General features: G+C 38.0%; 1 protein-coding gene across 1 annotated transcript; it reads right to left on the reverse strand.

The window, feature by feature from the left end:
- Positions 1–255: 255 nt before the first annotated feature.
- Positions 256–25,750, reverse strand: Trat1 (T cell receptor associated transmembrane adaptor 1). Its single transcript, XM_085832228.1, has 7 exons — positions 25,709–25,750; positions 25,487–25,595; positions 22,334–22,444; positions 15,158–15,194; positions 7,311–7,372; positions 5,309–5,397; positions 256–513 (listed from the first exon to the last, which is right to left on the reverse strand). The coding sequence occupies exons 1-7, from the start codon at positions 25,748–25,750 to the stop codon at positions 256–258; spliced, it is 708 nt and encodes a 235-aa protein (XP_085688354.1).
- Between the last annotated feature and the right edge of the window lie 148 nt (positions 25,751–25,898).

Consider the following 25,898-nt stretch of genomic DNA (forward strand, 5'->3'; position numbering starts at 1 on the left):
ATTTTATTACCAAGTAATTTAAGTTGCAAACTGGATTTTATTATTTTCCTTTTCCTATTTGGATATTCTTTGACTGAATTTATCTAGATAATTTTAATTAGACTTAATGTGCAGGGATGCAATCCATGAAGAGAAAGGAAGGTACCATCCCATTGACAAATGAGCAGACTGTCACCCTGCCAGTCCCTGTGTGTCACATGAGGGATTTTAACCATCTTTCATAGGGTGTTATCATTGAGATGGATGATGGTCCAGTTAGATTACAGGCTCTCTTTTGGCACGGATCAACCCAAACAGTCTAGCGGGATCATCATGAATGCTTTCCTCTACTACCTGGTTATCTGGTGGGAAACTTTCTACCATATTTATCTGAGAAACGTTGGCATCCATTGTATAGACTTGTGTATCCTTTCCTCTGTCTGATAAATTAGTATTCTGTTTCCTGGGCCTTCTGCGTTTCCCCTTCACGCTGTGATCCAGTGAGGCATAGCACATCTGAGCTTCAGCAGGTACCTAAAAATGAAAATTTAAAAAAAGTTATCTTAGTTTTCCATTGTTAGTCCATTCTTTAATTTCTAAGAAGTCTACAGATTTCCATGGCCTGTGAAAATGGATTTGTTTTCTGGCTTTGGTTACCTTATTTTGCCAAAGTTGAGTGTTAACAACAACAACCACAACAACTCAATAATCAACTCAAGACTTTTGAGTTAAGGAAGGAAAGTATTTAGATGAAGCCTCATGGATTTTATTTTCCATCATCAAAATTTACATGAACATTTTGAACCATTTCTATCTTCACCTTCATTTCAAGTAGTTTCTGCATTACATTAGTCCTACCAAGTGACTGTAGAGTAATTTGCTTATGAGGGAAAGCATGAAAGGGAGACATTTTATAAATCATACAGTATGGTTTACATGTTCTTAATAATTAGTGTTTAATGTTTTAAACCTTCCTCTGCGTCTTAATTTACATTTTAAAAAAGATTCATAAGAAGAAGGCAGACAGAGTTCCAGCACTCTGGAGACAGAGGCAGGCAAATCTCTGAGTTCGAAGCCTTCTTGGTCTACAGAGTGAGTTCCAGAACAGCCAGGGCTACACAGAGAAACCTTGTGTCCAAAAACTAAAAGAACAAAACAAAATAATAACAACAGTCAAACAAACCAAACCAAACAAAACAATAAAGCAAACAGATCACCTCACACAATGGATATCAAAGATAGAATGGAATTTGTTATCCTTCCTTTGTGTCCTACAGTTGGACCAATGTCAGAGTAAGGACAGGAGACTAAGGTAATTTAGGGAAACACAAGTTGATAGGTTGGAGCCCAGACCTTTAATGTGGTGTAGGAAAACTGCAGATTAAGTCTCAGTTGTACTATGTGCATGCTTCTTAAAAACCATACTCAGTCTCAGCATTCTTACTTTTCAAATGAAAGCAATAATATTGATCTCCTAGTATTGATATGATTGGAAAATGGAGAAATATATATCAAAGCTATAATTGTTCAAAAGCAAATGACATTATGATTATTACATGCTTCAAACTAAAATTGGACTTCCATTGAGTATAGTGTAGCTATCTATGTTCAGAATCTACCTCTAAGACCAGGCCAGTAAGGCCAGAGGCTAGGGAAGTGACATTTGGATGAACAATTCCCAGTGCCTGGGAAGGTATCTCTCTACTGGTATAAAGGAAATGCCTTGTGTTTTTATAGTAGCCAGAAGGCAAGGCTCTGTTTACATGCTCTTTCATTTCATTATCAGACTTGCTGTTCTTTAATCATTTCTGCAAAACCAAAATAGCTCTCTAACTGGTATGCACACTCCAATCTTTCCCCTCCACCATTCATCCCATATACTCTTTTCTTTTTTTTTTAATTTGATATTTTATTTATTTACATTTCAAATGTTATTCCCTTTCCTGGTTTTGCCTCTGGAATACTGTTTTCAAAATATCTTTCTTGTATTTTGTCATCTGTCCTTCACAATCACAGCCTATGGACTAAAGTTTGGATTTCATGTCCTGCCCTTTAAAGTTTCCTATTTTGATGCCCAGTACTCCCCCCCCCCCACTCTGCTCTGTATCCCAGTGAACTTGGAAATTCACTGCTGTACACTTTTAGTCATCTAAAAAGTCATCTGCTTTGACTTCCCCCAGACAGACAGGTGAAAAGCCAGCAAAGTGCTCTTAGAACCACAAAAGAATGGCTATTTGTTGACCTTTCAGGACTTTGTTGAACTCCTTCATCTCCTTTGGTAAATTTTGCTCTACCCTGTTTTAGATTCTTGGAGTGATGTATCCAAGGCCAGCAAGACTAAGCAACTGACCTATGCTGGACCAAGCACCCATTACCTTCCATTCCCCTGGCAACAGGACCCAAGAGAATGGTCCAGGAATGGAAATGTTTTGGTGGCATTTTAAAGTTGATATTTACTCTCAAGAACAGAAAAGGTATTTTTCCCCTGAGTCAAAATGAAAAGTGCATGAGCCTTTAGTAGCTTTCCAAGCCTCACTGGTAAAGTGTCCTGATGACAGAATACAAAGAGGTATTAAGTTCATGAAGAGGCAGAGGACAGATTCTCCACTCAGTCATCTCAAATGCAAAATACAGTCTTAGCTCTGTCTATCACATGAGGCAGTAATTTCCCTTTTATTCCAAAGTGTTTGAAATTTGGTTTCTTCACTTATAGAAAAATCACTCAAAATAATTTTCGACTGCTCAATAGCTTCTGTATTTTATCAGACAGTATCAAGGTACAAGAAATTCGAGTCCTAAGAAAGTATCATGGTTGTACTTAAACTTCAGACTTTCCCTGTGCTGGCTCAGTTGAATGAATTGGGAGTGGGAGGACATAGAGGAAAGGGTAAAAGACAGTGAGTCTCTCGAAAGAAACAGAAGCTATGATGATGGAAAAAAAATCCCATCTAGTTTCTATCCAGTTCAGAAATTATAGGGAAAAGCAGATCAAAAGGAGTTTTAAAAATTATTATTTCTTAATATAGAGATCATTTGCACACAGGTTAGGCAAATAACCATGATTCATTTCCAGAAAGAAAAGGAAAATTAATCAGAATTGTAAGATATTGAAAGACTCTGGAGAAATAGTGAAGAGCATAATTAGTATTGGCCTGGGAAGGAAGATGATGCTTTTGATACAGTCCGGAGGCAGAACATTGATCCGAGATCAATAAATAAATAAACGGAGCATCATGTGTATAGCCTTCAGGTTTATAGGATGAGAGAACCCTTGAGGATTAATCTGATTCCTAGACTTTCTGATGAACTCCTAGCAATTGACTTAATTTGTTGAGGTAGATTAAGATACTCAAAGTACAGTCTCTGAACCACATACATCATTTTCAAAGGACAATGAAATGACCCAAAAACATCCTTCTCCTTCACCATAGGCATGTTATTGTAGATTTCCTACACTTCTGTGATTCATCAATGCAGAGAGTATTAGAGTTGCACACTGGTGTGATGATTATGCTGATAAAGTGAAATTGACCAATTAGGAAGAGACGACTGTAATGTGTGAAACTAAATTTTTAAGACTGTAATAGAATAAAGACTAGTTTTCTGAATAGTATCTTTAAATACACAATTCATAAGGCAGACAGCTTGAAGTCTTACATGGTTTGCATCATTTACACTTGAGTAAAAACCAGATGTAGCTTGGACAAAGCTACTCCGTGCAATTCCCATGTATTTAGTCATAATGTCTATTCAGAATTCTTAGTATATTTATAGCTAAAACTGTGTGGATGGGTTTCTACATTTCTAGATGGTGCAATTACACCTCAATATTCCTCAAGAGCTTTTCTTTCACAAACTTATTATCATGAGTTTAACTGAAGATATGTCATGTATTTTTTCCTATTTTAAAAAAGTAAAACTGTCCTTTAAAGATTTGTGTTTATGAGTATACATGTGTGTATGCTATATGCATCTCTCTGTCTCTCTCTCTCTCCCTCCCTCATTCTCTCTGTCTCTCTGCTCTCTGTCTCTCTCTGCTCTCTGTCTCTCTATCTTTTGTCTCTCTGTCTCTGTCTCTCTGTCTCTCTGTCTCTCTGTCTCTCTCTCTCTGTGTGTGTGTGTGTGTGCACAGAGGGCAGAGAGGAATTTAGATACTCTGGAGCTTGAATTAGCAGTGATTGTGGGCTCTCCAGTGTGGGTTCTGTGAACCAAATGCTTTTAACCACTGATCCATCTCTCCAGGCTCTAAAGCATATTTTATAATGAACCAAATATCAGATTGCATATGTGGTGACTTTTTTCTCAAATGCCACATCTTGATTTCTTTTCCTTTTTACATTTTAAATTATCAATTTATTTACTTTACATCTTGTTCCCACCCTCCTTTCCTCCCAGAACTGTCCCCCACCTCTCTCCCATCCACTTCTCCCTTTTTCAGAAAAGGGAAAGCCTCCCATGGATATCAACTAGCCTTGGTGTATTATGTTGCAGTAAGACTAGGCCCATCTCCTCCTATTGAGACTAGACTGGGCAGCCCAATAAGCGGAAAGGGTTTCAAAGGTAGGTAACAGTCAGAGGCAGCCCCTACTCCTGCTGTCAGGGGTCCCATATGAAGACCAAGAATTATTAAAAAGTATGATTTCTTGCAAAAATAATGTAGCATAAAGGAGAAAAATTCTATCACAATGGGGAATTTCTAAAGCATGACCTACTTTAGAATAAAAATATTATATGTAAGATGGATCTACCTTTGGATTCTGTCTTCACATGTAGTATCTGGGTGCTCCAAGACACACTTTTCTTTCTTTGTAAAATTGGGATTTTAATGCTGCCTCTTTCATGGGAATCTAGTAGATAATACATGTAGGAGAAATGAAACAAAGCCAACACAATTGTCTTGGAATTGTTGTCCTCATGACTCGTCTAGGCAGAGGTGAGAGTATATAAGAGAAACGATTTTGAAAAAAAAAAAAAAGAAGAATTTTTAACAACTTTATGTTTCTTTCAAAGCATGTTTGCCAATTTGCTACTGTCCATGTATGTATACACACACACACACACACACACACACACATATATATATGCACATGTATGCACAGACACAGTCTATTATCTTTTGAACTATACCTAATTTTGAGTCTTTAGTTTGAGTTTTGGTTTTGCTTCTTTATTTCCCTGTAGGGCTCAAGTCTCAGAAACTGGCATGTGGTTCATGCTGCAAAATTTTTAGCAGGCTACTCCAAATGTATATCAGAAAACACTCTTGTGCTCTTGAACCATGTCCAGGTGCTGTGAAGTCAACGCACTTAGCGTGTATGGAAAACCCCACCTGTGCAGGTGCAGCCACTTCCTGCGGATCACTTGCAGATCTCTGAGGTCGACCTTTCATTTGTTCATAGCAGTCCTCATCCAGTGGTTCTTGGGAGTAGAAGAGATTGACATTTTCACAGAAAAATGAAAAGTGCTGGTATAAATAAAATGCATGACTCAAACAATATTTAGCTAACCATATATAACGTCATGAATTATTGAAGTAATCTCTGAGATGGATGTGCAAAGAGGTTATGACAGCATGAGCGGCTGCAGATCAGGCAGAGAAGTCTTTTGCCCACAACGTTAATGACAGATAGAAAGAAGCTCAAGGTGTGGACTGTATCACAGTGGTATGTGGAAGTTTCTTCTAAGCTATCGTTTGAGATGATCTAGAGACATGATGGAGTTAAAGGGTTGTCTATGGAATCTGTTACCTGGGTGTGCCTGCTCACGGTCCACTGGCATGCACATGGCATGAAGCACAGTGCTTCAAAGTCCATCAGTGACTAAAGTTTTGTACTTTGTCCTATGAATAAGATGTTTTATTCGGAGGCATTTAAAATACTTCACTGTAATTTTGAACAAAATGGCCTAGATTCTGATTTTTGACCCGTCAAACAATGGCATCTCAGTTAGACAGGACTGTCCTAAGACCTCAAGATTGTTAAACACCACGCTAAAGATCTAGAGTCTGTGGTGTCTAAAAGCCAGCAGACTTGTACCTACTTCATCCTATTCTGTCTCATTATTCTCCCAAATACATCTCTACACACATCTACATAGGGTGGCCACCAATTTGTCCTCAGAGAGGAAGATATAATTATACCCGAATGTACCTAATAACCTTTCTACCCTCATGAAAAAATACCATGAGGAATATGTCCATAGAGTAGTGTCTCTGAAATCATGGTCCATGAAAAACTAGCATCAGAATTCTTGTATTTGTTTGTTAAGTAGCAGATTTCTAAGCCCAATCCAGAGCATGAGAGGTCAGAATCTGGGAAATAAACACAAGGCATACTTTTATTTGGAAATCATATTTCTGGTGGGCTCTGAGCCATTGGAATTCATAAGTATTTAAGTATTAAAGATCATAATTCTGCCAAATAAAACACAGGGGATACTATTTTGATATGTTTTTGATATAGTTTCTTCTGTTACAGTACAGAAAGTTAGTGGACATTCATAATGGAAAAAAAGGACCAAGTTAAATATTTGAATCTTATAAGTTTCCATATCTCTATCTTTATAATCCCATATTGGTGGATGGGTAGATATTAAGGTATTTTTAGATTATGGAAACACTTTGTGTTTGAGACAGAGACCTGCAGCAGAATAAACCCAGAGACTCCACTAGTGAACCTAGTGAAGGCTCGTAGACAAGCGTCAGTTTCTTTTATCAGTCCTGGGGCTTCATCCCAGCTGACTGCTTTGAGGATTTTACAGTGTTTAGTTTTGAGAGAAGGTTCAAGTGGAGAGAGCTCTCGTAGAAAACTAAAAGCACAAACCACTTGATGGCTTGGTTCTGCTTCCCCCACGCCCCCACCTGCTGTCAATCCAGCCCCAGGTTCCCCACTCAGAGAGAAGAGGTTAAAACACAGGAAGCTAGAGAAAGTGTTCATTAGTCTGGCCATTAACTGTAGTCATGCTTTTATATACAGATCACAAAATACTGTTTCTGTGGATTATATTTTTGTTCTAGAAATGACTTTATTTTATAGAATTCTCTGGGTGTTAAAATCCATGGAAATTAAATATGCTATCACTACTCTGGTAGTGATATACTGTAACAAGAGGGAAATGAAGAAGAGCTCATAGAGAAACAGGAGCTGCTGGCTTGTACTGAATATCATAGTGCTACTTACAGTGTAGCCCTTGCGAATATATTCTATGTAATATACTAGATATCACTATGGCTTCTAGAAACCTAACTGTGATGGTTTTTAAAAAGAGATACTGTTTGTGGAATTAAGTAGTTTTCTTTTTCACATGTTTAATTATAGAAAAGTAAAACTTACCTGGGATTATATTTTCTAAGTTACCATAAATTGGAGCATCTTCAACATAATATTCATCAACTCTACAACAGGGGAACATAATTTTCTTTATTAGACAAAATCCACTTTATACTTAGTAAAACATAACTTCTAAGTAATAACTGTTTAATTAGTAAACAGCAATTAATAACTGATTTCTCAGTTCACTTCAATATGTAGTAAACCATCACCTGTTCTTGTTCAGGCTCAAACTCCTATGGTAGAAGCGATCATATGTGAATGAGTTAAAATAGGATTCATGCATTTGTGTGCATGAGTGTGTGTGTGTGCACGTGTGCATGTGCAAATTAAAAGTGAAGATTGGAACCTTCTTTCAGGAATACGTAATAATAGTAAATGATTACTGAGAACTCTTATGTGTTGGGAACTTTTTGAGGTACATTTCATATTTTTTTTATTTAATTCTCAAAACAATTCGATAGGCTGGCACTATCACCCAAATTTTATAGATAAGAAAGATGAAATACACAGATATTATATGGCTTCTAAGCTTCAGGGTCACAGGGTGTTTCTCCAGGTCACAAGAGTAGGAAAAAAGCAGAGTTCAGACTAGAATGTAGGTTGTCTGTGTTCCTAGCTGTACTGCCCCTTTGTTTGCTCCCAGTACAGCTCTGAAAGGTCCTTTAAAACTACATTTGTTATGTAAATACTCTAGACTTGGATTAGAAGGTGAAAGATCACGATTGGAACCTACTAAACTTGTAATGCAACTACAGACAGGAAAGCCCTATTCAGATAGATTAATTTATTAACTTAGTTTGTGAGCAATATTAGACATAATTACCAGTTATGAGAATTTTCCATTCTTCCAGGACTCACTCAACCTTTGGGTTATGATTCCCTGTACTGTACATACTAGGAGTCAACAATGCATTAAATACCTAGGCATACAGTCAGTAATTGTAAACCTAATAAAAGAGCTAGAATCACAATGTAAACTTGATTGGAAGGTCCTATACTCTATGTACATTCTGAGGAAATCATGAAGAAAGATGCATATCACAAGGCTCTAGAGAAATAGTCTAGAAGGCCATATAAGGACCACGGTTTCCTGCACCTCTAGTGAAGATAATCAACACAGATTCAGGAGTATTAGTTTTTGTTATTTGATTAAATTTCCATCTTGTTTTCCATTATGCTATTATTATAATAAATACCTTGTCATCATCTCCAGATTGTCCTAATGATATCATGCTTATGACAATGGCCCTAATGGCTACATTTTACATTAGTAAGATAGGGGCAGAGGAACGTATCACTTAGTAAGTGGAATTTTATGAAATAAAGCCAACTGCCTTCACTTTGAGATTACATGTCACAGAGAGGTAAAAGGAATTATATCTAAAGAAAAAGGAATTTATTCCAAGGGACAACACCAAAAGTGCTTCCCATACTTCTTAAAGAAGACAGAGTATATATAACAGTTCAGGAGATGCCCATACACATGGTTTCAAAAGTCCGGATGCTGGCCCACATTTCATTTAACTGATAGTGAAAGAACTCATCTAAAATGGACTTTCTATCCAGTACACCTTAATAAGGAACCAATGGTCTTGAGCATGACTTTTCTTTGGATATGCAGAAAATATTACCGCAAAAGGTGAAGACTTTTAATAAGACAAGCCATCCATTTTCTCAGCCCACAGAGATAGCAGCCACAACCGACAAATGATAAATCATGTCCAAAAAATGAATATCACTCTATTCCCTATGAATGAAAATAAGATGTGATTTATAATGCATTGTCCCATGTCTGCAGGCAGGCCTCAAGTGATTAATCACCTCAAATAAACTATTATTCAGGAGCAGCTGCTTAACGAACAAATTAAAAATTGTGTTTTTACTTAGCAATGCCAAATGGCTCCAGCTTATTGCAGACATGTAATAAACTTCAACAACAAATGTTTGGCAATGTTTTATGTGGGAGATTACAATAATTGCTGTTTTTTTCCCCCTTTGCAATGCTGAAAAATCAAATGTCAGGTCTTGCACATGCTAAGTAGGTGCTCTTCCTCTCACATACCCAGCCGATACAGTGATTGCTCTTTGAAAAACATTAGTAAGTGAGCTTATAACTAAGGGAATAATGTATCCTGAGTTTTGGTCAAATTAAACTCTCACTCTCTGAGCATGTCTGAAGAAGGACTCTAGCCATTAGGTATATTTATTGACACATCAAATTTGTAAAATATATTATTGTAACTTCTATGGTCCAATTTTGAGCTTCCATTTAGACCGTATGCAGTTATTGTTTTAAAAATGTGCTTACTTTATTTACCTCAAATGCTTTGTGATCTAAGCAGATTTTAAAAGATTACTTTCTAAAATACAACATTACCTACCTGATTCCCTCACACTTCAATTCTGTAAGTTATAACTGTATTATTTATAAATCAGTTATGCTACGTAATTCTTCTCAGCCTCCAAATTCCATAATATAATATAGAGTTCCAACATCCAAATAAGGGTAGGCTATTGCTTTAAAACTAATAAAAATTGTTTTAAGGAATTTCGGAGTTATTAAGCTGGGGAAGGAGTAGGTTTGGGGGTCTATTGGAAGTTGTTGTTGGCAAATGTTAGCTTGATTTACTTGAAATGCATTTCTTTGACTATGTAGAAATGTAATTTTGTATTCCATTGGTATCTGAATGTTACCTAAAACCATGAAGGAAAGTGAAATTATTTGGGGAGTGAATAGTGGTAGAAAAGTAGTTTGCTAGAGGAGTGCTGACACTCTGGTGTTTTAAGGTTCAGGAGAAGAAGCTACTAGAAAGGGAAGCAAAATCAAAGGGGTCTGTTGGTAGCTCAGAGCCAGGGAAGTGAGCATTTCGAGTAGAAATGCTTCAGATGAGGCCAGCAAAACAAAGTTAGGATTTGTCCTGTGGAATTCATTGGTCAACTATGCAAGAGCTGAGTCAGTGGATTGGAAGCCCAAAGATTGAACGACATAGACTCAAGACTTAAAAGGGAAAGGGGGAAGCCAGAAAATATAACCAGAATGCAGCTGGATAATCATGTTTGACTGCAGTAGGTGTATAGTGGATAAGCAGCATTAGGCTGAGATTTTATGTATTAAGGTAAAAGATACAAGAAATGCAGAAAGACTATTAAAGCAGAAGGAAAGGGGAAGCTACTATGGGTATTCCTCACTATGCTTGTTTAATTGTAACTTTCTCCACAACTCCACAAACTGACATCAAAGTCTTTTGCTAAAGATAACACCCACACAATTCATTTAACATAGAGAAGTTGATCTCATGCCTATATGGAGCCTTTGCTCCAACATGCAAGCACCTTTGGTACAGAAAAGTTATATGCATGCTATTAAAGGAGAAATGTAAACACCCACACAGCCCCAAACCCTTTAATCTGCAATGATACTCTGCCTTCAAGGTATGCTAGTGCAATGGTAGCACAAAGCTGCAGGAGTATCCAGTTAATATCTGAGTGGAGTCCCACTCCACAAGATGGAATCATACACTACACTGCTTGGGTGACCAAGAACCTGAGACTAGATAGCCCAGTGACCAGGGATAAAACTAAATACTTCTGTTCCACTGAACAAGCGTAGCAATAACATGATTTCTAATATCATTTTGCTATGCTCCTAGATCAACCCCTTGCTCAGTCATTATCAGAGAAGCTTCCCCCTGCAGTAGATTGGAACCAATACAGAGACGCACAGCCAGACAATATGTAGAGAGTGAGAAGCCTTAGTACACCCAAGCTGAAATGGAATGTTTTCATCAGATCTGTTCCTCAGGGATCAGGGAACCCCGTGGAAGAGGAGGCAGGAAGAGTAGAATAGCCAGAGGGGATGGGGGACAGCAGGGAAACAAGGCCCTCTGAACCAACAGGATGCAGACACCTATGACTTCACAGAGACAGAGGCAGCATACACAGTGCCTGCATGGAGCTGTACCAAATGGGGCCCTAGAGCTGAAAGGACAACACGGACACAGGCCTCCATTCCTAACCCAGAAACTATCCCTAGTTGATGGCCATTTACAAATGAAAATTTAGTTTTATACAAGGGAGTCTCACTGGGAAAACCAACAACTTTTAAGAGTAAAAGGTAGGCCCAGTAGAAGATAGTCAACAGAAAATTAACTCAAAGGCTTCACTGGAGGTTCCATATCAGGGCTTTCTCTCTCTCTCTCTCTCTCTCTCTCTCTCTCTCTCTCTCTCTATATATATATATATATATATATATATATATATATATATATGTATATATATATATATCCCCTATCTGTCTCTCTCAGAGGTACTTTGCATATATATCATGGCTTCCAGGTTAGTGTCTTTTCTTAAAAATGATATATCTGTGGCATTTTTCATAGGATTTCAGAAGGTGTGTTTCTGCGTCTATATATGATTCTTGTGCCTTCTCTTGGCCTCATTTTCCTTTGTTCTAGCCTATTCTGATGTGTTAGTTTTTGTTCTATCTTATTTTGCTTTATATTATCCCTTGGAAGCCTCATTTCTAATGACAGACAAAACAAGAGTGGATCTGGATGGAAGCAGAGGAGGGAAGGAACTGGGGGAAAGAGAGGGAGTGGAAACCATAATCAGGACATATGTAATGAGGGGAAAACTCTATTTTCAACAAAAGGAAAAAAGAAGAGGAGCCTCAACTCATGTATTCTTGGAAGCTGTTGGGTCAGGAAAGAACACCTGGAAGTTTTAAAGATTCTCAGTCTGGAGAACCAGTCTGTAAGAACAACTGCAAGGGGTGTGTGTGTGGGGGGACTTTTGGGATAGCACTGGAGATGTGAATGAAGAAAGTACCTAGTAAAAAAATAATAAAAATTAAAAATAAATAAATAAGTCTTTAAAAAAAAGAACAACTGCAAGAATTTAAGTAAGTTTTTGAATTCCTTGGATCTCAATCCCATAGAATATCAACCACATAGCTTCCTTAAACGTATAGAAGAGGAATAAGAATTGTTTACAATATATTTCTAAGAGAAATGAGGTGGTTCAAGGATGTTACATGGAGTATGCATTTCACTTCCTGTAATGTAAATTTGGATGTTGTGTTGTCCTTAGGTTGATCGTGTTTATGACCTTCTGGTATAGAAAGGGACTTAGACAACCAGGAAGAGCAGAGAAGAAATTTCTTTCTCTCCAGTATAGCTCCCAGCTTAGCAGATATTGTAAATCCAGAGAAAGTGAAAAGGGAAACCCAGTATGATCGACATCTGTTTGCTTTTGTCTAACTTAAGAGGGTTCCGTAGTTCTAGCCTACCTCCAAAAGAGATCATTTTCCACTTGTTCTTTCTTGATTTTTTTTTCATTTTAATGAATGAAGATAATTTCCCGAGTCTCAATGCCTTCCTACAAAACTATTTTTGATCTTCAATCCACATAATCAAGAAAAGTGGACTCGTTATATGTACAGAAGCTTGACAATTTGTTTATCTTTTGTAGGTGGTGTCTGCTTTGTATATTCAACTTTTGCCTAATTGGAGATTTAAGAAACAATAGGCAATGGACATTTAAAGTATTTAATAACCGGCAACAGATGTGATTAAATCTTTGAGGAAATCATCTATCTTCTTCCATTTTGTAGTTTTATTTTATTTTTTGAAGACTGTTCTCCGGGTGACTTTGGGACATCCCTGACACTCTTGTAATGCTCAGGGAGAACCAGCATATGCAACAGAAGATGAAACACCACAGGACGAAGAGGAACTGTCTAGGAAAATCTAGGCTTGGCTGCAGTCTCCATAGAGACAGGAGCCTTCACAGCTTTAGTTGTCACTTTGCCTCTGGGGTATACAAGCCAGTGCTGGCTGATTTCTGATTTTGCTCATCTAGAAGTAAGACATGCAGATGAGATGCTCTGCCACAGGCAATTGTCCTAGCCACTGGGGACCATTCATGATGAACTTGAGGTCTCTTTGCCCCTTGCTGCATAATTGTAAATGATAAACTCCTTTGGTGTGACATGTTGTGTGTATTAGTGTCTTCCTCACTAGGCACAGCAGGTAGGAGCTCAGCTGCAGTGGGTTGAAGCATTGACTCCTATTCCTATACCTGATGGTTGGCATGGTGATGATCTTTGCTTTCTTCCAGGCAGGAGTTTACTCTTTGGAAATCAGTGAACTTAGTCTACAACTTCTTAATGTACCGCTTATTCTTGAGTGATTCTTTGTTAAATGAGCAAATGTTACACAAGAACCAGCCTCATTCCCACATATGCAGTACAGATAAAAACCTAGTTACATTGAAATGAATATTGTAACAATTTTCCTTTCCAGCTCTTTTCATACCGATACCAAAGCCAAAGCCGTCAACTTAATCTTTAGCTAAACAATCAATCACAAGACTTTTTATTACATTGTATCTTTTTATTTTTGTTTTCTATCCTTTGTATTTTGAGGTAGGCTCACTTTAGGCAAGCTGATCTAGCCAGAAACTCAGAATAGACCTTCCTGCCTGCCTTCCTGGTGCTGGGAATACAGAGTAGTGCCGCCACCACACCTGGCAGGTTGTATCTTAATTGCCCTTCATATGTCAAGAATCAAGTTCATCAGAAAAGAGATGAACGTTCTCATGTTTATCATCAGTAAATCATTCTTGATAGCCTGAAATTATCTCTAGTTATAAGATTTCACTATGAAGGATAGTCACAAAAATTTGTATGCAGAGAGTCTACCTGCAACCATATCTTGAATCTGTAAGAGACATTTTTAAACAAAGCAGAAACTATTATAAAAAGACCAAGTAGAGTTCAGAGGCTTTAAATCCTTTTCTTTTCTGCCTGGCCTGTCGTACCCTGTCCTGCTCTGTCCTGTCCTGTCTTATCTTGTTCAGTTAGAAAGCTTGTTCAAAGATTTCTCTGACCATAATTTAGGAAGATTTGAAAAATGCTGCAGAAAATCATTCTTATTTGATTTGTCATTCCTAATGGGAATATCCAATATAATGATACATTTGGGTTATAATATACTATCCAGAAAAATGAAATTTTCTTACTAGTCATTATACCCTAGACTCTCTTTTAAAGCTATATTGTACAAGCTTGGCATGTTGGTCTTTAATCCCAGCACCCAAGAGACAGAGGCAGGTGAATCTCTTGTGAATTTGAAGCTAGACTGATCTACATAGTGAGCTATAGGACAGCCAAGGCAATATAGAGAGAACCTTTCTCAAAAATCGATATATTTGTTATTTCAGAGTATAAATTCATTAGATTTCACTATTGATTAAAATCATCCTTACAAACACTGTGCCACTAAGTGTGTGTGTGTCTGTCTGCCTATTCTAGTAGGTTTTTGAGACAATGTCCCTATATATCTGAGGCTGGCCTCAAAATTCACTATGTAGCCCAGGCTTGCCATAAACTTGTTTCCTTTTCTGTCTCACCCTCTCCACTGCTGGGATTACTGACATGAACCATGAGGTCTGATTATTTTTTCTATGGGATTTTATAGATTTATTTCTATTCTACATTCTGCAGTGCCACATAATCCTATATAAAATTAGACTGCAATCATAAAGTTTCATGTTCGTTATAATATAGATATCTATAATAGATACTAAGAGCTTTATAGTTGTCAGATTATATTGTCTTTTTAATCTTCACTCAGCTCTTTGATTGACTTGGTGTATTAATAACTGGGATCTATGATAGTGTTACAGCCTCCAATCTACAGATGCAAGTAAAAGAAATTATGATTTACTTTTCATTAGCATTTAGTCCAATTGATAACATCTCTGAGACAAATATATAAGCAATATAACATTTGTTACTTTCCTTATTAGTTGGAAATCATAATACATCATCAGTTTTAGCATACCTTGGAATGTAGTCATCAGAGTATCTGTATATTTCATCTGAAAACATTAAAAATAAACAAATTAAAAAATGTTTATGCATTTTAAAAATATTTCGTGAGGGGAGCTAAGACTCAGTGTAAATGAACAAAGTTGATCAAGCCACAAAGGCTACAACTCGTTGAACTGATTTGTGGGTATCCAAGGAATCCCTGTGATAAAGTTTACTCCTCAAAATGGCAGTATCATGGATTGCACTGGAACTTTCAAGAGTGGAATCTTAGGGAAAATCCTTTAATCACGGAGAATGTTGCTATCAGAAGGGATTAGGCAGTTTCTTATGTGACTGGTAATTCTTGGAAGATAATCATAAATAGGAACAAAACTGACTGCTCCCCTCTGTCTCTTCGCTAGACATGTGATCGGTTTCTCTAGCATGTACCCTGCCATTGCTACCAGGTAGAGTCTGTCTGTGCTATAACTGTCCAAACTTTGAACTTCTAGAACTATAAGCTAAATAAAACCCCTTTCTTTATAAGGGTAACTGCTTTTGTGTTTTGTTGTAGCAATATAAATGATAAAAGTAGCTTCCTTTCTGAGCCAGTCAATTCTGTCTTGGTAATCTGAGATGAAAACAAGATCACTTGGGCATAATAACGAGCCAGATGCATTGTATTTTGTGCACAGAAAACAATGAGAAAAATCTGAGACTTCTTTACTTGGCTCTCTTGTCCTTGACCAATTGTGAAACAGGACACAGTTTCTGCCTTTGAGTTCCACCAACACTTCTGGGGTTTTCTGTTATTTCTATTTTTGTTCATGTTGGTTCTAATACAGTTTTCTAACAACAACAACAACAGCAATTCTACGTGTTCATATGTATCTATCTATCTATCTACCTACCTACCTACCTGTTGATCTATGGGAGGGGTCTCTAGTTATCATATATCTATCCTTCTCCTCTAAAATTTTGCGACATTTGATGAAACCAAGAAGCCTTGTGGTAGCTCCATTTTATGCCTATGGTGACAGTCTGAGAGCAAAGACACTGGAAAAGGGTGTAAATCAGTCTTTGAAACTACTTGAAATATTAGAGTAGCTTCTATATTGACCAGATATGTAATCTAAGAAAATAAAACCATGGGAGAAGGTATGTTCCAGTTCTAAGGAAGTAGTTCACACTGAACCCTGAAGGTGGTAGCTCATAGGCCAATAACTTGTTAAATGCATCTGTATATTTAAGAGTAATGAGAAAGTTTATGTTTTAAATAATATTTGATGAAATTAATATATTCATAGTACATTATCGAAATAAATGGATTTAAAAACATTCAAGATCCAGTTTTGTGCTGAATATTAGCTTTATTTTAGACTTTTATTGCCTACTCATCAATGATTTATACACTAAACTATATATATACCTATATATGTAATATGACCTTTATCATACTTGAATTTCTTATTATTTAATATGCCATGGAATAAAAGCTTAACTTTTGCTAAAGTTATTCTATGAAAATAGAGACTGGAGCCATCTCAGTTTCTGACATCAGATGCTAAATGGTCTTCCAATTTTAATATCTGGGAAACACTGTGATTCAGGAAAGAACTCGTAGGAACCATTTAAAATAATCGAGTCAATCACCAAACAGCTGGGAAAGTTATTTTTTAGGTAAACTTAGGTCATGGTGTAGACTTGCGCTCTAGAGAGTTTAACTCTTACAGAAACATTCATTGAAGTTTTTATGAAAGTGATCACATTACTGAGAGAAATGGACATGTTTCATGTCAGTGTTTGGGGAGGGATTCTGTGGATAATCAAATGAGGGATGATCTTGACGAACATGTCTACTAAGCTGCTGTAGAACCCAAGATAAAAGAAGTAATCTACACGGGATGCCAGAAATACAGCAGTCAGAAAATGTCCTCCCATGACTACACCAAAAATAGGAAGTTACTTTCAGCTGCTTTCAGATTCATATTCTTTTGAACATGAATGTTGATGAATGCTGGAGAGAGCCTAGAATGGTCAAAAAGACACATCCCAATAGTCACAAGTTAATGAAAGGAAGCAAAATCAGAAAATACAGAAACATAACTAATGTCAACAAACACAGAAGACAACAAGGTCAGAAAATTATAAATTGGAAAAATAAAGCATGCTATAACACATATTCATTGCTATATTTACAAAAATGAACCAATTAGACTGAGGCCATTAGATACTTTTGAGATTTGCCTACTGTCATAGTCCCCCAAAATCTTGGGCATTTGAACACTTGGTCTCCAGCTGGTCATGTTGTTTGAAGAGGCTTGGGAGGTGGAGCATCTCTGGAGGAAGTGTGTCATTGGGAATGGGCTTTGAGAGTTAAAAACGCTCACCTACTCCAGCTCACTCTGTCTGTTTTGTGATTGCCTTTAAAGATGTGAGCTTCTCACTTGGACTTCCATGTCCCTTGGTGCCATGCCTCTTCACCATGACCAACTTGTGTTCCTCTAGCCTAACTCTTTCCTTTAGAAGTTGTCTTGGCAATGATGTTTTATACAGCAACAGAAAAGTAACTAATGCTCTTGGAACTTAAGTACAAGACTGTAAACTATAAAGTGTCATGTCATGGAACATATTCATGGTTAGGAATCAGCCAATATTGGATTTGGTATCCGCTCTTCAGGGCACTTGCTGTGTGACTGCGTAACAATTACTCTAAAGTTATGCTTATCAGTTCATATGTAGAAAAGAACAGTAAAACCTAGCATCATGGAGGGGATATAGACAGTAATTAAAACAATGTCAAGATATTTTATAAAATGACAAAGCAGTTTATCCACGTCATGTGTTCTAAATCCATACCGTATATGTGACACGTTTTACTCATTGAATTGGAAACTTTCCTTATAAATGAGTAAACTGGAAATCTACTAACATTTTTCAGTTAGTAAAGTGAAATATATAATATAAATGAAGTTTAACTTGAAAGGAAATCGCTGACATTTCACCTTTATAGAGGGCATTGTCACCAGTTGAGCATTTTTGCTTATAATAAAAAATTTGTGAGTAAAAGTACAGAATATTGGGTTGGGTTGTAGCTCCACTGGTATAGTTCTTGCCTAGCAAATCCTTGGTTCAATCCCCAGCACCATAAAAATTGATTAAGCCAGTGCACATCTGTAATTCCATCATTTTAAGGTCAAAAATAGGAAAATAGAAATATAAGGTCATTGTCTACTATGTAGTGAGTTTGAGGCCAGCCTGAGGTACATGAAAGCTTATCTCAACACGAAACTAGTCTGCAACCCTATAGGTGGAACAACAATATGAACTAACCAGTACCCCCCAGAGCTCGTGTCTCTAGCTGCATATGTAGCAGAAGATGGCCTAGTCAGCCATCACTGGAAAGAGAGGCCCCTTGGTATTGCAAACTTTATATGCCCCAATACAGGGGAATGCCAGGGCCAAGAAGGGGGAGTGGGTGGGTAGGGGAGCAGGCTGGGGAGAGGTTATAGGGAATTTTCAGGATAGCATTTGAAATTTGAAATGTATATAAAGAAAATATCTAATAAAAAACACTAAACTAAAACAAAAAAATGCCACTTAGTAATAACAATAAGAACAATTAGGTGTCCCATAAAATATTTTCTCAAACAGGCAAATTCTTTTATAAGATAAGGACTATAAAGTAAAAATGTAGTACTTGTAATATGAATATTGGTGCCTAGAAAACATACTCTTGCAATGTTTGAAAGAATAACTCTAAAGTAGGGAAGTATAATCAGATGTTTCATCCCCAGGAAAAAGAGAAAAAGACCATAAATTTTGTTAGAAAAGTTAAATGTAAGTAACTATGTATAAGATAGTATGTAATAGCATCTGGTCATTAGATGAAATGAAAGGGGACCAAAGCAATATGAAAAAAGAAAAAAAGAAAATAAAAGGATAAAGAATACTATACATCAGATAAACTGCAGAAGAAACACTGTGAAAAAGTCCAAGGACACCACCAGCTTCACAAGTCGTAGAAAGTAAATGTGTATTTGAATGGTAGCCAGCTCATCTCTGCTTGGGTAATTTTAGTTGTACAGGTTAATTAACAGTGATCTCTTGCTAAGCCTGAAGGTGAGCAAGCTCAGATCGTACAAAGACCTTCTCTATCCCAAAGGTTCAGAAGTTCATTTAAGAATAAATGGCATGATTTAAACACTGCCTACTCATCTCAGTGCCACACGGCCAAACTGAAAACTGCACTCTGTTCCAGAGCAGCAAAGTGTGCAGGATCCTGGACCAGAAGAACTGGGTAAGGTCCCCCATCCTCCGCGTGATAGAGATGCAAGGCTTGGGGTTGGTATGTATCTGAGAGAGGATGCTGCAAACACTTGCTTTTATGGTTCCCCTTTAGAATGTCCACCCCTTTGTCACAATTTGTCACAGCAAGAAACAGCAGCACGTGGCTGAAACTCTAACACTGAATCTTTCTGATTCATTCAAAAACATGCCATGGTCTAGTGAGAAGAAGGTTCACTAATAACATTGACACACAAACAAGTCACACACTTGTTTAATCTTCTTAAATTAAAGAGGAAGAGTTGAATAAATAATATTCATTGGATTCAATGGAGGATAAAAGAAAAATACATTCTGATTAGGAAAAGAAATGAGCACACTCCTGAAGAACAAATTTGGACAACACATTGAATAAAAATGAAGATTTATTTTGGAAAGCAGAGAGAGAATTCACTTTCAAAGCATCTGAATAGATGCTACAGAAAGAATCAAGAAAAAAGGGGCATCTGTCTGATTAAATGTGTAGATATTACACTCTAACTGGAAGGAGAGTTCCTTTTGAAACCTATGTAATATGCCCCCAATGTTTCTTTACTGCTTGTTGGCCAAGGTGGAGTCATATCTTGCCAGTTTCTCAACCACAAAAAGCACAGCGGTGCTAACATAAAAGTGACACAGGACCAATTGCAGCAGCATGAAAATTACAGAGCACATGGGAGAAGGCTGGATGATGTGACAAACTTTCTTCTAGCCTGTCTAGCCCAAGACTTGGAGCCAGCCCTGGTCTTCGGGATTAGGGAGGACCTGAGTGTTTACAGAGAGTTCAAGTTGTCTGCAATCCCTGGAAGTGAAGAATACTACCATTTGTTCCTGTGGGTTGGAGAGGATATCAGGGTAAATATTCACACCCGGGGAAAGCTCTGGGGGGAGGGCAGTTGGGAAGGTGGAGTGAGAGCACTTTGCAATCCTTGAGCACTGGTGAGGCTGCTTCAAGGCTAATCACCTTGAGTTTACACATCCATCTCTACAGTGTGTGCCACCTAACAAGTGTGTATCAAATAAAATGACCTGTGATCCAGTGGCGTTTGGAATCAATCTCATAAAAGCCTCACAATACCCAACCCCCTGAAGTGGAATAGAACGTGGCTTACAGGAGCACAACCCAAAGCCCTAGCTGTTGTTAAGTTGTTAAATAATATAAAGATGGGGGCGGGGAGAAAGGAAGCCAGGACACAGGCATGGTTGGAGCAGCAAAGAGGCTGAAGAGCTGACTGACACCTACTGAAACAATGTACTAAAGTGACGGGAAGTAAGGTGAGGCCAGGGAAGGCCCTTGGTGATTGCTATGGCCAAAAGGAAGGAGGTAATTACTGTCGAAAGAGAGAAAGAAGCACCAGGCCTGTGAAGCATGGCGATACGGACTATTTCCGAAACGAACCAACTGCCAAGTCCCCACACTGTCCTAATACACGTGTTCATTTACTTTCCTTACAAGACCCTTTTGGTCTGCATGGTGCTTTCCATTGGCTGTAAAGGATACCGAGAGACAGAGATCTTGCTACTTACATGAGATCTGAAACCAGAGTGAATATCAATTGACACCACATGATTTGCTTTCAAAGCTATGCTGTTAATGATCAAATGGCAGCCGCTAATTAAAAGAAAGACATCATGCATTCAATTTATTATTATTCCCTATTTTTCAATTTTTTTTTCTCTCCACCTCACTACTTTTAAACAATAGAGCCCCTCCTTTATGGTAAGGCTGAGGCAATAATAGCTTGTATAAATTTTTTTTTTAAAAAAATATCAAATCAATTCTGAAAAACTAAACAGAGAGGGTCTGCTTCTATGTGTATGATGTAAAATCATCTGACTATGAACAAATAAAATCTGATGCCGGCAGCACCGAAGGTGAAAACTACAAAGCCTGTGCTAGTGTGTGTGCCCACATTGGGTGCTGGGGCACAATTTTGATATTAAATAGTCGTGTGACCTGAGCTCTGCCATCTACAAACACCTCCAAGCTTTCAAAATCTGCGTGATAACAACTTTCTGTCCTCACCTGATGCTGGGTTCTCACCACGTAGGAAGCTTTTCCTGAGTGAATCGAGGCCCCTCCCTCCCTACAGTCTGATCACCATTTACCTGCTTCATGCGGGTTTTCTGAGACGTGTGTGCTAAGTTTAACTTCAGTGTGCTAACTTAGTTTTGTCCCTTTTCATGAGTTTTTATATTTTTCTTTTCAAAGTTCTTTCCTGGTTATTTATAGCTCTTAATGCAGTTTCTCTGCCCTTCGACTGTCAAGGTGCTTCCCAGAAATCGTTGAGCTTTGGTTCTTTTGTGCACTGATCCGTGTAGTCGGTGTGCACATGGTGGTATGTGCAGGTTGGGTACGTGATAGGGTTTTAATTATGCCACGTGTAGATCAAAGCCATCTGGCTAAAAGAAAGCAAAGCTCACAGTGGTAATGACACTCTGACAAGTTCTAGGTCTGTGGTGTAGTGACAGGCCCGGGTTCAGTCTGCAGCTTTTCCAGTCAGTGCCGAGGGCCATAGCTGGAGCCCCCTGAGAACTGAATGACTTCAGTAGAGCCTTAGGAAGCAGCTCTTCACCTTTATCACCGTCTCAAAAGACTGCCGTACCCTGATTTGCTCATTTAGAGAAGCCCATTTAGCAGAATAACTCCTTTCAGCTGTCAATCCTGAGACAGTCTTAAAGCTAAGTTTGGGAACTTTGTCTCGAATCTCCAAAGTGAATTCACTCTTAAATTGAGGGAGCCCTCAGGGTGAAAACAATCCAAGATCTCTCACGGTTACAACAAGCTGTTAACGACATCTCATAACAGTATGTACGCCCGAGGGTTGCCAGGGTCTGCGTTTGAGCAGGTACCATACGGTGATTTGCCAGAAGGTCTTACCTCGTCTCTGCTTCTCTACATAGTGGGAAATATTGAAGATCAACGATATAACCAGAGCCAAGCCCAAGAAGGCTAGAAGTCCCCAGAGGAAGAAGGGGCATCCAGAGTTTCCTGGAAACAAAAGTAGATGTGTTTGTGAGAGGACGGCTAAGGTCATGATTCAAACCACTGCATTTAGCTGAGGTGGCAGTTCACATCAGGGAGTGCAATATTTGAGAGATTAAGATACTAGAATTTCTAGGAGTCTGGGTAACCCTGGGATATGTAGTAGGGGTCTGTCTCAAAATTATTAAGTAAATGAATTCATTTCCTTTACTTGTGCGGAATGATAAATCTGCCAGAAGATTAATAAACACCGACAAGCAGATATTTGCAATTTTCAAAGTGATGATAAGTCCTTGGGTTCAGAGTGGTTAAAGCAAGTTTTTAATATTTTTAGTGTTAATAAAACAAAAGATTAATTCAGTAGTTAAAGGGTGGCAAGTGGTGACTGATTATATAAACTCAGTTCAAAATCAGGATTCTCTTGATCAGTCCAGATCTTCATTTCACAGACTCTCCCCAGACTTTATTCTTTAGGCTAAAAATAATTGCTTGGTCCTTTCATCAGACTTGGGGCTGTAACACACTAGATACTCGGATGAAACAGTAATCCTGGAAACACAGAGGCAGTTTTAATAGAATGGACCACAGGACCTTTCCTCATTCCACTGAGTGTCCCGTTAAAAGACACGAGTGCGTTCACTGTTGTGAAGGTCTCTCTCTCCATTTTACTTCTGAGTGATAAAAGGAGTTAAGTTGCTTATTGCCAGTCAACTACCCCAGATGATTTACAGTTACCCCCACACAGTTATGAGCAACCATGAAGACAGCTGACCAGAGTTGGTATATCTTGGTAGTCATAACAGCATAACCCATGTAACATGCTGATCTCAGAAGAGTAATTTTCTGATTATAACCAGTATCAATTAGATATCTTCGCTATGCCGGCATTTACACCTGGTCCAAAGAATCAAAGATTTGAAATAAAACAAGATCAACCAAGTCACTGCTTTAAGAAACTCTTTTGTGGGGAACATAGAGTTACATGTATGAGAACTACAGGCTGTACATAGCTTGCAAGTGTAAGTAGGTATGAGAGATAGTAGTTCTTCAGAGCCCCTATTCTGTAACCATGAGACCAAGTCAGAGACCATTTTAGAGCCTTTTAGAAAATTAAAATATAAAATATAAAATATGTGTTGATTGCTAAACACAATACTGTTAGACTTTTTCATAAAACTTAATTTATTTATTATCTTTTTGTTATTGTTGTTTTCAGTACATCCTGACCTCTCCTTTCTCCACTCCTTCCCCACGCCACCAGATCCACTCCTCCATTTCCATTCAGAAAAGAGCAGGCCTCCCAGGGACATCCACCAAGTACAACAAAACAAGATACAGCAAGATAACGCATAAACCTTCATATCAGTGCTGGACAAGATGACCCAGTAGGAGGCAAGGAGTCTCCAAAACAGACAAAAGAGTCAGAGACATCCCCTATGCCCATGGGTAAGAATGTCACAAAAACATCAAGCTAACATACAGAGAAATTTGTTTAGTTTCCTTCGTCTGTCTTTAAACATTTAATGAGAAAGCAGGGTGTCAATGAAAACATCTTTGCTTTGCTACTGTTTTCTGTATCTCAGATATGACATTTGGATTTTGATTGTGTCTTTGACTTCTTATTGATACTTCAGTAGCTGTTTAGATGCCATCAGATGTTTCTGTGTTCAAGTAGACATCATTGATCTTTAAATAAACATGCTCAGGCATTTGAAGATTTATATGTATTACTTGTGTTTATGATGTAGATATGCACATTCATAGGCACATATAGCTTACATGTCATTTATTTGTACTCGTGTGGTGCATGTGCATGAGTGTGCGTGTGTGTGTGTGAGTGTGTTTGTGTGTGTGTATGTGCATGTGCATGAGTGTGTGTGTGTGTGTGAGTGTGTTTGTGTGTGTGTGTGAGTGTGTGTGCATGAGTGTGTGTGTGTGTGTGTGCATGAGTGTGTGTTTGTGTGTGTGAGTGTGTTTGTGTTTGTATGTGTGTGAGTGTGTGTGTGTGTGTGTGTGTGCATGAGTGTGTGTGTGTGTGTGTGTGTGTGTGTGTGTAGGCACATACTGACCAGAATAGGTATCACACTCTCTCTTTCTGCCTGTTCCTTTTAGGCAGAGTTTCTCACTGAACTTCTGAGCTACATTGGCAGCCAACAAGCTCCAGTGATCCTCCTGTCTCAACAATGCTGGCTTTACAGACTCCCATGAGGCCATACCCCATGGTTTGGTTGTTGCTGCTTCTTAAATGTGGGTGCTAGGACAGAGCTCAGGTCTTCCTGTTCCCACTCTTACACACTGAACTCACTTTGCAGCACCAATTACTACATAATCATTCACACACATACACACACACATATAAAACGATATATGTATGTATGTATATATATATGTATATATATATAATTTAAGTTAGTTTGAATTTTATTTAAAGTCAGATATATGTCTACTTATTACTTGCTATTTAATTTAATATTCTTATTATTTCTATATCTTCAGCAAACCATACACGATTGAGAATAGAGCTATTTCTGACTTTCTTTTGTAACATCTAATGTGTTCTTTACAAAATAATTTTCAAGAATTACTTAATTCTTGAATAATGATATCTTGAATATTGATAGTGAAATGTACGGCTTTTTTCTTTGTGTTTACTTCTGTTTTGGTGGATCCCACATTACTCAACATTCCTGGCAGAAACACCATCTTACCATGTAGTTTTATAATGCCCTCCCCACACTGAACTCAGGATAAAGTTGGTGAGGGTTTTTTTTCCATGTGTGTGAATGTGTGTTGTATACACATGGGCATAGTTGGATATGCTGGTGAACCTGCCCATGCCAGTCATGTGATGGCCAGAGGTTGACTTTAGCTGCCTTTCTCTTGCTGATCCACATTATTATTTTTTTTTTTTTTGAGACAGGGCCGTTCAGTGAACTGAATTTCACTGTTTTGGCTAACTGGATGTTCAGCAAGCCATCGGGATCTGCTTCTCTCTCTATGACATAGCATTGGGGTTACAGATGTACAACTACCACACACTGCTTTTACGTGGGTCCTGTGGATCTGAATTCAGGTCCTCATGTGTGACCAACATGTACTCTACCATCTGAGCGCTCTCCTCATCCCTAACATTTTCTTGTTGAATGCTCTCCACAGCCTATGACATAGAATAATGTCTGTTCTTGTCTCTGCACAAACATAGATAGCATCAGTTTTCGTTCCTTATGACCAACTCTTTCCACAAGATTCTACTCCAGATTTCCTGGTTACCTTTTGGGACACAGCTGCTGTAACCTCACAATCATATACCATGTCCCAGTCACCAGGAAGTACTTACAGTTGTTAATAGATACCATGCCTTGTTATGTTCTTATGTGTCTGTATAACTGCACTTTGCCTGAAATGCCTGTTTCTTAGGCAACTCAAAGAAACATTCTTCTCTTTGAGGGTTTCATTAATA

Source organism: Mus caroli, unplaced genomic scaffold, assembly GCF_978045245.1.
Source record: "Mus caroli unplaced genomic scaffold, Mus_caroli_1 scaffold_17, whole genome shotgun sequence".
In the NCBI taxonomy this organism is placed as follows: domain Eukaryota; kingdom Metazoa; phylum Chordata; class Mammalia; order Rodentia; family Muridae; genus Mus; species Mus caroli.

Excerpts from the sequence above, each read along its gene's own strand:
- Trat1 (XM_085832228.1), bottom strand. The coding sequence starts at position 25,750 with ATGGTATATGATTGTGAGGTTACAGCAGCTGTGTCCCAAAAG. Across the intron at positions 22,445-25,486 it reads TTCAGATCCACAGGACCCAC|GAAACTCTGGATGCCCCTTC; the intron begins GTAAAAGCAGTG and ends TTTTGTTTCCAG. Across the intron at positions 5,398-7,310 it reads CTTAGAAAATATAATCCCAG|AACCACTGGATGAGGACTGC; the intron begins GTAAGTTTTACT and ends TCTACTCCCAAG.